The sequence below is a fragment of the Eublepharis macularius genome, chromosome 17 (assembly GCF_028583425.1).
Source record: "Eublepharis macularius isolate TG4126 chromosome 17, MPM_Emac_v1.0, whole genome shotgun sequence".
In the NCBI taxonomy this organism is placed as follows: Eukaryota; Metazoa; Chordata; class Lepidosauria; order Squamata; family Eublepharidae; genus Eublepharis; species Eublepharis macularius.
In genome coordinates, this window is record NC_072806.1 from 17,890,077 (window position 1) to 17,906,816 (window position 16,740).

The 16,740-nt window shown below is 45.9% G+C and overlaps 1 protein-coding gene across 4 annotated transcripts; it reads left to right on the plus strand.

Moving 5' to 3' along the window:
• The first annotated feature begins 5,997 nt into the window (after positions 1-5,997).
• Positions 5,998-14,925, plus strand: PARK7 (Parkinsonism associated deglycase). Of its 4 annotated transcripts, none has more exons than XM_055002002.1 (8): positions 5,999-6,087; positions 6,357-6,431; positions 8,113-8,238; positions 8,525-8,626; positions 9,049-9,108; positions 9,885-9,954; positions 12,743-12,829; positions 14,484-14,925. In XM_055002002.1, exons 3-8 carry the CDS (start codon positions 8,149-8,151, stop codon positions 14,642-14,644), a joined length of 570 nt encoding a protein of 189 aa, XP_054857977.1. In that variant the 5' UTR covers positions 5,999-6,087; positions 6,357-6,431; positions 8,113-8,148; the 3' UTR covers positions 14,645-14,925. The 4 variants fall into 4 exon arrangements, with proteins under 4 accessions (XP_054857978.1, XP_054857977.1, XP_054857975.1 ...); XM_055002000.1 differs by having other exon boundaries at positions 6,032-6,134; XM_055002003.1 differs by lacking the exon at positions 6,357-6,431 and having other exon boundaries at positions 5,998-6,087.
• The last annotated feature ends 1,815 nt before the right edge of the window (positions 14,926-16,740 follow it).

Below are 16,740 nucleotides of genomic sequence, written 5' to 3' on the forward strand. Positions count from 1 at the left end.
GATAGGCGGGATGTTCTGCCTCACTTCTTACCAAATGTTAAAATAGAGTTATGCAGGGGCGGAGGGATCTTGCTAAATGTTTCCACTGCTGTAGATCTAGGATTTTAGAAGTGGGTGGACTTCCCCTCCCCCCAATGGCTCCATTTACAATTCCTGGAAATGTCTGTTTTGATTGGCTTAAAGACCAAGCTCCTAGATCCTGTAATGGTATAGAAAAACCTGAGAATGTTGTTATGATTTTGAAGCAAGAAGGTGATGGAAGCTGTGCTCAGATCTCGCATTCTCAACCCGTCTCATGATTGGAGAGGCTGGCCCAACAGACTCACTATTTGGTGTTAGGAATACTAGACTCTGCCCCATTGTCTAGACTATTCAGACCATTGACTCTTGAAAAATTCAGGAGTTACTCATGTATTCCTTTAATACTCCTCTCCCATGTTATAGGCTCAGTTCTAAAACCTCACCTTTCAGTTTTTCCCCTGAAGATTTTTTAAAAATTTTATCAAAACTTTATGACGCTCAAAATTACAATAAGATAATGATATATAACAATAAACAATACATAACGAAATATAACAATAACACAATTTGTAACTTTCTAAAGTACAAGTAAAGTACAAGAATTCATGTCTGGTTATTTAAGTACAATTTCAAGGAAAGTATGTTTACAATATTTAGCATGATGATTCCATAAATAAATATACAGCAATAACATGAAGATAATGTATACATTTATATACAGATTTTTAGAGCCTGAGATGAGGCATCTCAGGTCCATCTCAGGTGCTGCTCTTCTGCAGCACACATGCCCACCTTTGTGACAGAGAGCTAGTTCTCAGAATTTATCTAGACTTCAAAATGATGGAACTCCCATGTTCCCTAAGACTTGAGCAAAACTAAAGTTAAAGTTTGATTTTATACAAGCAGGTATGCCATGCAGGGATGAGACGGAACTTCTACTTTACCTGGAGGGCCCATGTCCTTTTAATTTTATTGATGCCCCAATAACACCCCCAAGCTACAAACCTGCTCCTTCTAGGGCCGAGCAACCGCAGCTAGAACTGGCTGACACTTTAACCTTTGTTTAGCTCTACTACTGACTGACAGCACATCAATGCTATCTGGGCTGAGTTTCAATTTATTGGCCCACCTGGATCCATGCTACGGTAACATCAAGATTTGACTGTTGTAATGCACTATACATAGGTCTCCCATCCAAATAACAAGGAGACCCCAATTGGTGCAAAATGCCGCAGTGCGACTGCTATCAAGAGTGAGCAGGAACATGAACCTCACCCCCATTCTGCAGTCACTCCATTGGCTACCTATCAGCTACCATGCTCAGTTCAAAGTATGGGTTATCACATACAAATCTCTTCACAGCCTTGGCCCAGCATATCTACGGGACCGCATCTCTCCCTATGTTCCTCCACAGCAGCTTCACTCATCTGAACAGGGTCTCCTGAAGGTGCCACCCTACACATGGGCAAAATCAACAGCAGCCCGTACACGGGCTTTCTCTGTGGTGGCCCCTACCCTGTGGAATGGCCTGCCTGAGGAGGTCAGGAGAGTCCTGACTCTTCTAGCTTTCTGCAAATGATGCAAAACTGAATTATTCAAAAGGGCTTTTGTATTGTAGGGAAGGGGATCTCAGATGCTTTGCTAATGAGTTAAGGACCATAAACTTTACCACTATGTTGCCTTCTGTACTATGTGTTGTCTTAAATATGTGCTTCTATGAGCTACTCTAATGTTAGCCTTATGTTCTGTTTCAGCATTTCTTCAACTCTGTATTGGACTCTTACTAATGCAGTATCTTTGTAAACTTGTGTGTTTATTTACCCTATGGCATTATTTATGGAAATATCCTTGAAATTGACTGTACTGGTCTCACACTGTGTAATTCAGCTTGAGTCTCAGTGAGAAAGGCGGACTATAAATGACATAAATAAATAAATCCAGTCACGTTCTGCTTTCGGACACCAATTCAGTCCATCCAAATTCTGCGGAAAAGGAGAAATAGCCTGTTACTAATAGCCTCTTTCTGTGAATCTTGGGATGAATTCTCCCTGAATTTTTAGATAGATATTAAACAGCATGGGATATAAATACCGGGGGTCTGAACGGCAGTTCCCCCAACACTACCGTCTTGCCAGTCAGTCAGATAGGATTAGAATTGCTGGCACAGCGTGGCCCAATCCCCACTCAACCACACTGGTCAGAAGGACGCCCTGGCTGATGGTGTCAAAAGCTGCTGAAACATCTATCAATGCAATCCTAAACAGAGTTACTCCAGACTAAGCCTATTGAGTATCAACTGGGTCACACTTTGCTTGTCATTCTCCAGGCAAACTGATCCATCTGGGCAACCAAAAAAGTTTCCATTCCAAAACTAGGTCAAAGGCAGATTGCAGCTCGAACACATTGCAACCGAGCGAAAGTGGCAAAGACTGAAATGACAACTTGCCCAGATTGACTAGCCCTGGCACACTTTGGGCCTTGCAAATATTGTGTAATACTTAGTAAGCGGAAAAGATAGCTTTACAATTCTGCTTTCTGGGGAACATTCAGCAATTTCATCTCCAAAAAAATGTAAATAAAGGTGAGGCTGAATACTGTTGTGGCTTTGCTGTTTTGATTACAGTACTCTGAATTGTCTTTGCGGTTGCTCTAAAAAACAATGCTTGGTATGCATCTGGGCCTTTGATATAGGGTTAGCTAGAGACTTGGAAAGAGGATCTGGAACAATGTTTGAGTTTCAAGGACCTGTAAAGGTTCTGAGCAGAGCAATGTTAACAATATGCTCTAACTGTATTTGCTCTCATCCTTGGCCATCTGTGCAAAGTGCAGGGCTGCTGTGAGCCACTACTCCCCCAAAGATTCCCTCTGGGAGCCCCCTTCACAACACTCTGACTTAACACAAATACGGTATGAAAGCAAATCATGAGTTGTCCAGTTCCATAGTCCCTAGGTAAGGGTAAAGGTAGTCCCCTGTGCAAGAAGCAAGTCATTATTGACCCACAGGGAGACATCGCATCATGATGTTTTCTTGGCAGACTTTTTGTTACAGGGTGGTTTGCCATTGCCTTCCCCATAGGCCCTAAGGGGGTCCTAAAAATTTGTCCCCCTAGACCACCCCATCAGCAGCCCCAGAAAAGTATTCCCCTTTTGTGCAGTTTCCTCCATCTGGGTTGGGGTTTATATTAGTGTCTAGGAGAACTGTGATTGGCTGTGCAAATGAGTGAGAAGTGGGTGTGAGTGTGTGTGGGGGGGTGCTTTTTAATTTGCAATTGAGTGTTTTTATATATGTTATTTATAGTCACGTGGATTATACAGTGTGAGTCAGTACAGTCAAAGACATTTCAATAAACAATGTGATAGGGCATATAAATGCAAATCTGCAAAGATTTAAAACAAGCAGAAATCCAATACAGAGCTGAAGAAATGCTGAAACAGAATATAAGCAAATTCTAAGCCTGACATATTAACAACACAGAAACTACCCAATAGGATCATATTTATTTATTTTATTAAATTTGTAGCCCACAAGCAGGCACAGAGCAGATAACAGAATATTATATTCATACATATAAAAACAAGCATAATATAAAACTAGCAGAACTACAAAGACAATAAAACAGTTCAAGATTCAGCGTTCGATGTCATACTTAAAGCTACAGACAGTACATGGTAAAAATCCTTACCCCTTTACTGGTACATCTCTTTGAGTCCATTTCCTCACCGTACTTAGTACTTATACCAGCATTTTCATTGCTGTAATGGCCAGTTCGAGGGATGGGGAGGCCTGAGGGAGCTTGGTATACTGACTGAACTCTGCTTTTTTTTCAGCATACTCTTGGTGCCACCACTTTCCAGCCCCTGCACTGGTACAGGGTCTTTATCAGTGTTCTGCAATGTAATGTGACACAGCCATAACTCGAAACATGCCTGACCTTCCACCTTCTCCTACCTCCCCGATTTATAATCTTGTGTGTGCCTGCCTATGGACTTCATGCCTCTAACAAAAGCTCTGGCTCACAAAAGCTTCCCTCACAAGGTGTTTGTTGTCTTGCAGGAGCCAAAGGCTACAGTGGGAAACAGTCCAATGACAACGGCTCTCCTCAAAGGGCAGATTACAAGTGAAATTGCTGGGCTTGAGCTCATTCACAAGTTCAGAACAATGGAACCCCAGGGACTGAACAAAGACATAGGATTCTTTATCTTTTCTGCTCTAATCAGCTGCATGGTACCTTTACAGCCTGTCTCCTTTATTTGCTCCATCCCTCCCACCTCCTGACTGGGATTTAAAGGCTCAGGGATCTCCACTCCCACCTGTATCTGAAGAAGGTGTCAGACTATGGAATCCCTATTATCTAGAGTTCGTCTCCCCCCTTCTGCAAGAAGCACAATTTCTTGATTTCAAAAGGTTTATTGAAAGACTAGGCTCTGACACAAGTATCCATATTCCAAGGCCTAGAAAGGATCTTGGCTGAATATGGTCATTGTCCAGAATGAAAAAAGAAAGCACAACATGTGATACATCAAACCCTTCATTCCCAGCCTCCCCCCCCCCCCAACTTCCATGGCGATGAGAACTTTGCTGTGGGAAGGCTCGGCCCCTCAAAGTCCTGACAGAAGGGAGCTTTGACTCTGAAAAGCTTATACACTAAAATCTTGTTAGTCTAATTGGACTCAAATCCTGTTGTTCCATCCTTCTTCCTTGTGGATTTGCCAACCACCAGGTGGTAGTGGCTGAAGATATCCCAGAATTACAACTGATCTCCAGGCCATAGAGCTCAGTTTCCCTGGCTGGAGACAACGGCTGCTTTAGAGGGTGGACTCTCCACTGACACCCCTTCCCAAACCGCTCCCTCTCCAGGCTCCACCTCCCCAAATCTCCAGGAATTTCACACCCTGGAGCTGGCAACTCCATCCTAGAATTGTCAGGATCGAGGCTTGAGTGTAGATGGGGGTGAAAATGGCTTGGGAGGAATCAAGCTTCTCGCAGAGCAAAGGAAAGTCCCGATTTCCAGCCCAGTCCTCCCTGAAGGACTAGCTTTCTCCTTGCAGGGAAACTTCTTTGCCTTCTCACAGGAGCGCCTGAGAAACTTTCGAAACAAAGCCTGGGAAGGGGTTTACGTCACGCCACAGTCATACCGTCATTCCGCCAGGGCCGTGGGAAGACGAAGGGGGAAGAGTGCGCGTGCGCATGACGCGCGGCGAAGAACGCACGCGCCTCACTGGCGCTTCGTTCCCTTCCTCGCCCACTCAGAGCGCTTTCGTCGACGAGGCCCGACTGCCGAGAGAAGTGGGCGGGGCGAAGAGGAGCGTGCGCGTGACGTCACCACACCTCTTCGGCGCCGGTTTCCTTTGCTCCTGCTTTGCAGAATTGGCAGAGGCTCCTCCATAAGACTTCTGTGGAGATTTTGAGGGGGTTGCAGCCTGGGAAGGGGAAGCGACCTCAGCAGGACACAATGCCCAAGAGACACCCCCCTCCAAAGCACCCGCTGCGGCCTGGAGATCAGTTGCAATTGCAGGAGATCTCCAGTCACCGCCTGAAGTGGACTACTGTGCCACAGTTCACATGAGCAAAGGCTGATGATGACAAACCTTCGATTTATGTACCGCCCTTGAGGATAACGTAATACCACACTCAGAGCGGTTTACAGGGTGTTACCATTCGCATCAGGGGCCTCTTCCTATGCATGGGGCAGGGGGAGTCCCAGCGGGCATGGCGGGAAAGACCGACCTCGTTCCAACAAAAGAAAGGGGGTGGGCAAAGCATGAAGCGGCAGGCGGGCCTCCACGCGAACGCACCGCCTCTTGCACAGACGTCTCGCGCATTGCGCCGCGCGCAGCCCGGCTTGGACGGACGGGGCTATCAAAAGCTTGTTCGAGCGAGCTCTGCGAAGGGCAAGGAAGGGGTTAAGAGGGGCGGGACCTGTTCCCTCCAAGCGGGGGTGGGGGGGAGGAGAACGCGCTGACTGTAAAGGGCACCCTGGCCGCGCAGCCGCAGCAACGTGGGCTCGACGTTCTCGGCTTGGCTCGCGTGAGAACAGTCTGGGGGCGAAGAGGGGCAGGAGGCAGGTGGGTGGCTTGGAGGGCGGCCCGGCTTGGAGAGCTGCGCTGTTGAGGTTTGGACTGCGCTTTTTTTGTGGGGGTTGTATTGCAACCCGTGCGTGCGCCCAGGGGGCGTGTGAACGGGCTGCGGGGGACCGTAAGGGTCGCGGTAGCCTCCCCTTGCCTGCAAGGCAAGCGGAGGGTGGCTGGCCTCGGTGGGCGATGGGGAAAACCCTTCCTTTAAACTGTGCGTCACTCACCCCAGTATGTAAATTTGCTTGGTTGCCAATCTCCAGGTGGAGGCTGGACACCTCCCGGAATCAGAACTGATCTCCAGACATTGTCTTGGCTGCACACTTCGACGAAGCCTGGTAGACTATTTGAATATTTCGTTAAACTTTATAACATTGAAAACACTAAATTTTCAGTTGTGTATTATTTGTAGCATATTCGTTTTGGACAAAATGAGTCTCATTTACACAATAAATACACGCTTGAACTATGTTATATATGTTCTTGCTATACGTGGAAATTATTATGTAACGCTGTAGGTTGGCTTTCATAAAAAAATAGCTTTATCCTATATTTTCTGAACATAGGAGATTTTTAGCAGTCTCTCAGATTTCTAGTTTGTCCAAATTGTATTTTATATTAGATTTGATGGGAACTTATTGGTTACATTTAAATGTTCCTCGAAGTTTCTGGGGTTTCCCTCCTCTCAGTAATTAAGCAGGGGAAAACCCTAGTTTTCTCCCATGGCATCAACATTTCTGGAAATTTTGCATTTCTGGCCTTACACTGAGTCAGACCATTGAAATACCAGTGTGTTAGTATTGCTTTGTCTGACCAGTATCAGCATTTTGGGGCCTCAAACGGAGGTCTTTTACATCACCTCCTGTATGGTCCTTTTAATTGGATAGACTGAGGAATAAATCCGAGACCACCTGCTCGCCAAACAGATTCTTAACCACTGAGCTACAGTCCTCCTTTTTATTCTTGTCATGTAAAATCAGGACGGGTAGCCATGTAGCCGTAGAAAAGAGCAAGAGCCCAGTAGAAGCTATAAGAGTCACAACATTTGTGGTAGGATAGGAGCTTTTGTGAGTCACAGCTCTGAAGAAGTGAGCTGTGACTCATGAAAGCCCATATCCTACCACAAATTTTGTTACTCTTATAGGTTCTACTGGGCTCTTGCTCTTTTCTTGTCATATGTCTCTTATGTCACATGCTTATATAGCTCAGCAGTCTGCAAAGGTTGGAGGCCCCTGAGTTAGGCCAAGAGCAAGTATCCGGCCGAGGGTCTCCTTTGAGCTGTGGTCTGAGTCAGGGATTTAAACCTGTATTGCCCAAGTCCTAGTCCGACACTATAGCTGTTGCACCCCATTTGTGTTTTTTGGCTCTCTGCCTGGAAAGGTATTAAAATAAGGAGTTTTTCAGGAAAGCAATTTTTGTCTGTGATTTTCCTAGGACTTGAGAATCTCTCTGAGGGCCACACTACAAGTGGCAACGGTCACGGGTCCATCCCATGGCTGCCAACACCATTTTAAAAGCAGGTGTCGTTCTTTATAAATTGCTGTGGGGCCCCAATCCAAACCGTGCGCACAGCACAGTGGAGCTCTTCCTCCCCCTCCCCCTTCTCAGTGCCTAAACAGCAATTTTTAAAGAACTACACCTGCTTTCAAAACGGCATCGGCAGCCATGGGATGGACACGTTGCTGCTGTCACTTGCAGTCTAGCCCTGAGGGTGCCCTTACTCTGTGCTGGTTCCAACCAGCACACCTCCTTATACAGGGCACTTAGGTGTGACTGCATCAGCTCTCCTCTGTAGCAATCTTAGCTCCTTAGAGTGTCTCTGGTACCCCCATCTGTTATCTGCTGCCTGCATGGAAGGCATTCAGATACAGAGATCATGAAAGCTTCTCCCCCCACCATCAGTTGCTTGCATAATCTTTCTTGCCTGCACTCCAGAGGGATTCCCTCAGCCCAGGTCTTGCCATTAGAACAGTGTTTATGAGACTTTCTTAATAGTTTCTCTTTGCTTTTGTGCGCTAGTGAGCCAGTGTTTTGCACCCAAGCGCCGCTCTCAGAATGGCTTCTAAAAGAGCCCTGGTGATTCTCGCCAAAGGAGCAGAGGAGATGGAAACGGTTATCCCCACGGATGTCTTGAGACGGGCAGGTGTAAGTATATGGAACTGAAGAATCGACGGTTCTGTAGTGAGCAGTGACCGAAGTGCCCTTGTTAGCTCCCAAATGGAGGTCTGGAAAGGAGGTTGCCACTTGGGGACTATTCAAGGAAGACCCCTTCTGGATTTGACCAGTAGTCCATCTAGTCCAGTTTCCTGTCTTGCTCAGTGGCCATTGAATTGCCCTGAAGAGCCTCTCCCATCCGCTTAATTCCACATACAAATCTCAATCTTCCGCTCCAAAGCAGAACCTTCCATAATGGTGTTTCTTTTCTCACCAGATCATGGTGACGGTAGCTGGCCTGGCGGGAAAAGAGCCTGTGCAGTGTAGCCGCGATGTCGTCATTTGCCCTGATAAGAGTTTAGAAGATGCCAAAAAAGAGGTTTGTTGTGCTGAACTATCTGGACTCTGTCTTGCTTATGAATTGTGGACCGCTAGACACTACGGTTGAGGAGCCAGAGGGCCCTCTTGATACATTCTGCTGTTGCCATTTTCAGTGACCGAGAAGGAAGAGGAGTTTGTGGACATTTTAGGCAGTGCCACTTGGCGTTTGTATCACACTCAGTGTTCAAAGCACTTCATATACCATTTTTTATAGCAGAAAAGTGGAGTGGCAGTGCTCCAGATAAACAGCTTATTACCAAAGGCAAATAACATGTAGCAGATGGGGTAGGTTTGGTGCAAAGATTCTTTACTTTTTTGCTTTGCTTATAGCTTTGTTCAATGAAACAGGTTCTTCTCTTACCACTCTGGCTCAAGAGTTTCGTTGAATGTTGACTTTCTCCTCTTTTTTTTTTTTTTAAGGGACCTTACGATGTGGTGGTCTTGCCAGGAGGGAACTTGGGAGCCCAAAACCTGTCAGAGGTAAAAACCTGAATAAATGTGAAAACACTGGAATGCCTGTCCTTGTTAAGAGAACATTCTGAACAAGAGCGAGATGATCGGATCTTGCATTATAACCCTGTGGAATTAGTAGTGCGGCTGCGAAGGGGCTCTCACCAGATGTGGAGCTCAGGGCTTTTTTTCAGAGGGGATTCTGTGGAACGGAGTTCCTGCAACTCTTGGAAATGGTCACATGGTCGGTGGCCCCGCCCCCCTGATCTCCAGACAGAGGGGAGTTTAGCGGGCGCAGAGGGCAACTCCCCTCTGTCTGGAGATCAGGGGGGCGGGGCCACCAACCATGTGACCATTTTTGCAGAGGGCAATTTAAACTTTAAAAAACTCCCCCCTTATTCCAGCTGACCCACAGTGATGTCATTGTGCAGTCCTGAGTTCCACCACCTCTTTTCCCAGAAAAAAAGCCCTGGTGGAGCTTATATGTTGCAAAAGTACTCCAGTGTGTGCCACCTCTGGTGCACATAAAAGCAAAACCCCTTGTATCTTTGAGAAAGGCAGGATAGAAATATTTTAATAAATTAAACTCTGCCTAACCCATGACAAGAAGAAGCTCTCATTCCTTTTCATTGCATAGGAGTAGGATTATGGTGCCACGAGCTCTGGATTGGGATACTTCAGGGCTTTGAAACCTTCTCCCCAGAGACAGTGTTTCAATGGGGAGAAGGTGTAATAAACAGGATTGTCCCTCCCCCCTTTCTGTGGTCAGTATACCTTGACGAAATCCACCTTTTCTTTTGTTGCAGTCCCCTCTTGTGAAGGATGTCTTGAAGGACCAGGATGCCAGAAAAGGGCTGATTGCAGCTATCTGTGCAGGTACTGGCTCCCGCTGTCCTTCCTGAATGTTTGCCTGGAGGAGCTAGGTTGATATACCTTGTTTGGGTCTTTGTCTTAACCTTGGCTGCAATTGCAGCAAACCAGTATTAAGGGTGTGTGTGGAGGGGTATGTGTTTATAGAGGGTGCTGAGATTTGCAAAACTATCTCAAGTTACTACCCGCTGCATAGTGGAACTCAAAGTAAGGACAGCTGTATTTGAAATCTCCAGAAAAGCAAAAGGAGAACTGGTTCCCTGCATACTTCTTGCCTTGCAGTGCCTAAGAGTTCTTGATTCCTACCACTTTCTTTTGCCCAATGTTTTTGCACCTCTAAGGCCAGATGGGTCTGGTTCCAGGGAAAGGGCCTGCTATGGGATCCAATTGCAGCTCCCTGGGTAGAAAGGGCAAGATACAAACATGATGCCAATTAAAATTCTAATGTGGATAGTCAGTTTTCTGTGCGAGCACTGTGTTACTTCTCACATGTACCTGTTGGGATGTTGGATCTCTTTAAATATTGCATAATAGTAGAATACCTCTCCCTTCCCAAAAGCTATTTTAGCGCCAGGTAGAAGTGGGTATTTGTTTGTTAGCCTGGAATTCCAGATCCCTCCTTTAAACTCTTCCAGCTACTAACTGGCTCCAGTTCTCTTAACTTCTTGCTTTGTCTGTCAGAATCTCTGTTGTGCATGCAGTTTGATTTTTTTTAATGACTTGACCTTCAGTTGCCCCTTGGCCTTCAATGCTCTAAGTCTAGAATTACAAGTCTCTTCTTGATGATGGTGCTGTTCGGATTGATTCAATCTGAGGGGATGGCAGTGGAGAGTTCCTACTTGGTAACTGGATCTTTTCTAGCCATACTTAATGAGATTCACCCAGTGCGCTGGGCTTGATCTAGAGATGTCCTGATTGCTGTGAGAAAGGATGGGAGAGGAGGGTCTTGTATCCACAAGAGTCCTTCCAATCCAGCCCCTGCACAAAAGATCTCTCCTGCCACCTCTTTCACATTGTCCTCACGCCATTGTCCAACTGCATTTAGGTCGCAAATTAAGCCGTTGTATGAATCTATTTATGCTAATTTCATGAAAACCATGTTCTTGTCAGGGGTGGTGGGACATCATTAATCTCCTGCTTTGTAGCATTTTTTGAATTGACCCTTTTCTTTCAAGCTCCTTTGATCCAATGATCTTAAACAGCAGAAAAGGAGTCTATTTCTTTAAGGAAAATATGGTGGCGAGATACTTGGCCTCAGCCAACATAGTCCTTGGGTCTCCACTTTTTGAATCAGTCGAGTGCCACATGTGGTTCAAGTATTCTGGAGTGCTAAATGTTTGCTTCACTGCACCAGGGTGGTATTTTGTAGTCACAGCTTGATGCCACGAAGAATTACCCAGATCCCCAGCAAAACCATGTTCTTCCACAGTAGACCCTATCATGCACCATGTCTGGTGGTGATGGAGAGTGCCCTCAAGACATAGTTGACTTGTGGGATTTTCATGGCAAGAGACTACCAGGGGTGGTTTGCCATTGCCTGCCTCTGCAACCCCCGTCTTCGTTGGAGGTCTCCCATCCAATTACTGACCAAGGTCGACCCTGCTTAGCTTCTGAGATTGGACGAGATCAGGCTCACCTGGGCTATCCAGGTCAGGGCATGCAGCATGTGTAGCCTAAAGCCCCTCCCCCCTTTATTTCAGAGTATCTCTTCTACATTCAGATCAATGCTTTAGCCACCAATACAGGTTTAGACTGCTCCAAACAGGAATGTGTTATTCTGCACTAGTGATCCCCCATATGACACTCCGGTGGATGTGTTTCCTGGAGCCCATTAACTTCTCCAGCATAAAATCCAAAGGGTCTTGAATGGAATGCGGAGCTTTGGGTCGATCCTTATCAGTTAACTATTTGGCCAAGTTCTTAATTCATCCTGGGCAGGCGCATCCCAGCTGTGCAGCCTCAGCTTGGCCTGAGCTTTTCTTATATCTCTGTGCTTAGCGGGCTCCCTCTGTGGCTGTCAGGGACCAAACATACTTCTCTGCTTGAAAACTGAAACCCAACAGCACCTCTTCTGCACAGCAAAGAGCTGACCCTTGCGTTCTTCTGCCATATTGGAGCAGGAGGTGCTTTGGAAGGGCCTGGAAGCATCAAGTTTGCATTTGAAGGGGGTCCCCATTTGGGAGCAGCGGTCTGCATCCTAGGAAGGTGCAACTTTTTGATAAGTCTCACCCCATTGACCCTGACCTGGATAGCCCAGGTGAGCCTGATCTTGTCAGATCTCAGAAGCTAAACAGGGTCAGCCTTGGTTAGTAATTGGATGGGAGACCTCCAGTGAAGACTGGGGATGCAGAGGCAAGCAATGGCAAACCACCTCTGATAGTCTCTTGCCATGAAAACCCCACCAGCGGTTGCCATAAGTCAGATATGACCTGAGGGCATTCTCCTCCACCATCCACCCTGTTGATAACCTTTTGGTGATTTCCCCTACGCCCAATATGGTACCCATTTTGTGGTGGACTCGCTATCCTTTCTCAAAAATTGAGATGTTCACCAGGCTTAGTAAGGCCAGGGATTTTGGTTCCATGCTTTCAGGAGAGTAGACATTGCTTGAAAGGAGTAACAAGTCTTCAAACTTAAGTTTTGGTTTTTCTTTTTTCACTATAAAAGATTTTAGCTGCAGGTCCTCAAGGGTTTGTCCCCCCATTCCCCTTAACCTTTGCAGAATGTAGGCTACGTGAGGTGGCTCGCCCAAGTGGGCCCAAGTGATTTTTCATGCCTCCCTGTGCCTTCCTAGGTCCCACGGCTCTGCTGGCACACGGAATAGGATTTGGAAGCCATGTGACAACACATCCTCTGGCCAAAGAGAAAATGATGAATGGGGGTAAGCACAAAAAGGGGCAGGGGGAAGGGGGCTGTATTCTGTATTCTGAATGGTAAGTGTCCATTCAGGAAGGTCAAATGAGGTTTCCAAAGCTCGTCTGTGAAAGACTTGGAGTCTTGAGTAGCAGGTAGACCAACAGTGAAAGCCTAAGCAGAGGAGAAGCAGAGTTACTCCAGTCTAAGCCTGTTGAGATCAGGGAGCTTAGACTGGAGTAATTCTGTGGAGACAGCTGTAGCTGAAGAAGTGAGCTGTGACTCACAAAAGCTCATACCCTACCACAGTTTTTTTCACTCTCATAGGTACTACTGGACTCTTGCTTTGTTTCACTGGAGTAATTCTGCTTAGGCTTTCACTGTAAATTAAGGTAGGACCCCCCCGCCCCCCCCCCCCCACACACTGAATTTAAGCAGATTCACTTATTAGTGAGGGAGATGGTTCTCCATCTAACAGTACTATGAACCTGCGCTGGGGATTGGTAAGAACTTCTCTCCACCTCTATAAAGGTTTTGATTTTTTCAAATTAAGGTTGTATTCTGGACTTCAAAACCCTGTTGTTCAACCAGTAGGTGAGAATTACCTGTATTTTTGTTGCGCTCACCTGGGACTTTCAATGTCTGTTAGTGGAGAATTTGCAGCGATCAGCTACTTCTGGCCTAGAGTTCATCTCGAGGCTGAAAGCGAAAAAGGGGCTGTGCTCGAGTGTCCCATGTTTTGAGTAGGTCAGCAAGACTCAGAAGCTCACACAGCTTGGGCTGTGAGGTTGCTGCTGTGGCTGCCAGCAGGGAAGGAGGCCCCTCCGCTCAATGTGCTACTCAGTAGCAACGCAATAGGAGGAAGGCAGTCCGGAATGCCAGAAGGTACTGGGCCACTGCTGTGGCTGAATGTAGAGAATTGCATCCTGCTTTTCTGGCAGTCGTCTCCCTTATGGTCTGATACCATTCACACGACCCCTGTCCTAACCTTAAAAAGCCACACAAGATGGGGAGAGAAGGAAAAAGACAGAGGACGGCCATCAGGCTAACATTGGCAGAATGAAGTGAACATTTAGGTCTAGTTGGAGCCAAGGTGGTATTTCCCTGGCTGGTTTTTGGTCCTGGGAAGGAGAGAGTGCAACCTCCCAGCAGCCCTTGGCTCCGGCCAGTGGTAGAATCCAGAACGTCTTTCCTCCTGCAGACCCCAAGCAGCTGGTAGTTAGAGAAAAGGGGCCTTTGGGGCAGGGGTAGCGGAAATCAAGCTCTGTCCACTTGCCAAGGGTTAGGGCTGGCTGGCTGGTCTGAGAAAGTGTGCCACTTGGGAGACAGGGTGTGCAGTCTCTCAATGGCCCTTGGACCCAACAGCCCTTCCCCTCATTTCCTGCCAAGAGGTTCAAAACCCAGTGTTGTGTCTTGAAGTTATGAACTGGGGTTATTAAAATCTCTCTCTCAAACCACATGCAAATCCACCTATCTGGAACGATGTGTGCAATACAGTTTTAGATTCTGTGGTCCTCCAAAACGGGCTGCTCTCGTGGTTTACTGTCGATGAGGACGTCAGAGCGTGAGAGCGTTTCCTAGGTGAGGGCGGGGGCTGTTTTCTTCCTATGGAGCCTGTGTTGAGTTGGCCGGTCTCTGCCCTGCAACCTATTTTTGTGTCTCCTTTTTTTTTTCTTCTGAAGATCACTACAAATATTCCGAGAACCGTGTGGAAAAGGATGGACATATTCTCACCAGTCGGGGGCCCGGCACCAGCTTCGAGTTTGGCCTCGCTATTGTGGAAACCTTAATGGGGAAGGAAGTGGCAGCACAGGTGAAGGCTCCTCTTGTCCTGAAGGACTAGAGAGAAATGTTTTGATGCTTTGTGTTTTGGTTAGAGCAATAATGGAATGCATAATGGGTTCCCCAAGCAGCTGTGAAGCTGACGCTTGTGTTAACGCCACAGAACTGAAATGCAGTTTGAGATCACAGTTGTAATCTTAGAGTCCCTTAGCAAATGCAGTTGGAGCACTTGAAAAGAGTTTGGGGAAGTTGAAAATAAAAACATGCTCGCCTCGTCATCTCTCCAGTGGTGTCTGTCCTTCTGACATAATTCACCATAAATAAAAGAAGCATTTGGTTTCATTTGTCCAGTGACTTTTTCCGGTGGGGCAGGGACTTGACCAGTGGAGGATACTGTTGCTTTAAGTCCCAGTCCCCCCAGCTGTTCTGCAGTAACCCTTCCTGTGAGGCTGCCTCTAAGGTAAAGGACGTTAAGCTGATAGAGATAAGGATAGCTGAGTGATATTTTTCATCTTCTAGAAATCTTTATTTAGGTCAATAACAGAGGTAATGCTAAATAATATTCAGGTGGAGTTTCCACACAAGTTGTTACATACAAATTCCAAGACCAAGCTAAACAAAACAAAAAAAATAAGTACCAAAATCTTTAATAAAACTCCAGGAATTAAAACTGTATTATTAAAACAATATCTGGTTCCATGTTTCTGGATTTCTTGTGGCTATACACATTATTCTTCATATGATTTATCCTGACCTGGCTTATAGAATTCTTAGACATGTGGAATAACATGAAAAATAACAACAGCAACATTCAGTTTATATACCGCCCTTCAGGACAACTTAATGCCCACTCAGAGCAGTTTACAAAGTGTGTCATTATTCTCATGACAATCTACACTAATGTGTCTTTGGCAGTCCTGTTTAGTTTGAATTGGGAAGTGGGACCTACTCACTCCATGCATCTCTACATCTTTTTTTCTGTTTATTTATTGCTTGGTTGGACATATAATATATGGTGTGTATAAAACAAATAAAAACCACCGCGGAAGTCCTCACAGCTGAAATGCCTTTGGTTGTGTGTAATGATGATTTTAAATGGTCATTTTAAAGATACCAGTAAATGTAAATGACATCCTCATTGTATGGGTGCAGTTTTTCTACGCAAATGAGAAGATACTTACATATATGGAACCAGAGTGATATTATTTTAGTTGCACAGTTTTAATTCTTGGAATTTTATTAAAGATTTTGGTACGTGCGTTTGTGCACGCATGCGTGTATTAATCTTGGCACTTGTATGTGAAAGTTTTTTCTTTGTTACCCAGTTCTTTTTGGGTGGAACTCTCTCTTTTTTCCTTTGGAGTTTCCACACAGAAAGTATGTAAGGGTGCAGCTTGGCGACCAGCAAAAGGAGTAACTTCATTCCATTTTTAAAAGGCAGTTCCGTTAAAGCTAAAGGCTTTACCAACAAATATTTATTAACTTTATTTATACTGAGCTTTTCCCCCCAGTGGGAACCCAAAGTGCCTTACATTGGTGGGTTGCCTTTCCTCCGTTTTATTCTTACAGCCATGTGAAGTAGGTTAGGTTGAGTGTGTGACGGGCCCTAGGCCACTCAGGAAGCTTCCGTAGCAGAGTGGGGATTTGAACCCAGGTCTCCCAAGTCTTAGTCCAATATTATAATCACCACACCACAATGACTCTTCAGTGTGGCACAAGTAACTGGCCAGGGAGGGACTCGAAGAAACTGCCCTTTACAAACATTCATGTCATAGCTGTGGATGCAAAACGGCCTCTTTGACCTACATGTAAAACTCTCCAGGTTTGCTTTGCAAATGAACTGGTTTGACTGTTCAACCCATGCAAATGCGAGATAAATGTGAAGGTGAGCAATCATCGAAGAAATATCATTTGCATCCGCAAATTTATTCTCAACTTCAGAGAAAAGAGGGCCTTTGGACAATGCCGGGGGGACTGCCCAGAGACATTTTTCATGCTGATTAGGCACAAATGATACCTGATTTTAATTTTCCTAGCTCCTATTTATAGGTGTTTACTAGGAAGAGGAAAGGGGGGTGCGGATCACTGCTTTTGTCTTGCCGTTAGCCTGGAAATGCAAAAGATTTCTGATTGCCGTTTCATTGTTTATTGTTCACT

Excerpts from the sequence above, each read along its gene's own strand:
- PARK7 (XM_055002003.1), top strand. The coding sequence starts at position 8,149 with ATGGCTTCTAAAAGAGCCCTGGTGATTCTCGCCAAAGGAGCAGAGGAG. Across the intron at positions 8,239-8,524 it reads ATGTCTTGAGACGGGCAGGT|ATCATGGTGACGGTAGCTGG; the intron begins GTAAGTATATGG and ends TTTTCTCACCAG. Across the intron at positions 12,830-14,483 it reads AGAGAAAATGATGAATGGGG|ATCACTACAAATATTCCGAG; the intron begins GTAAGCACAAAA and ends TTTCTTCTGAAG.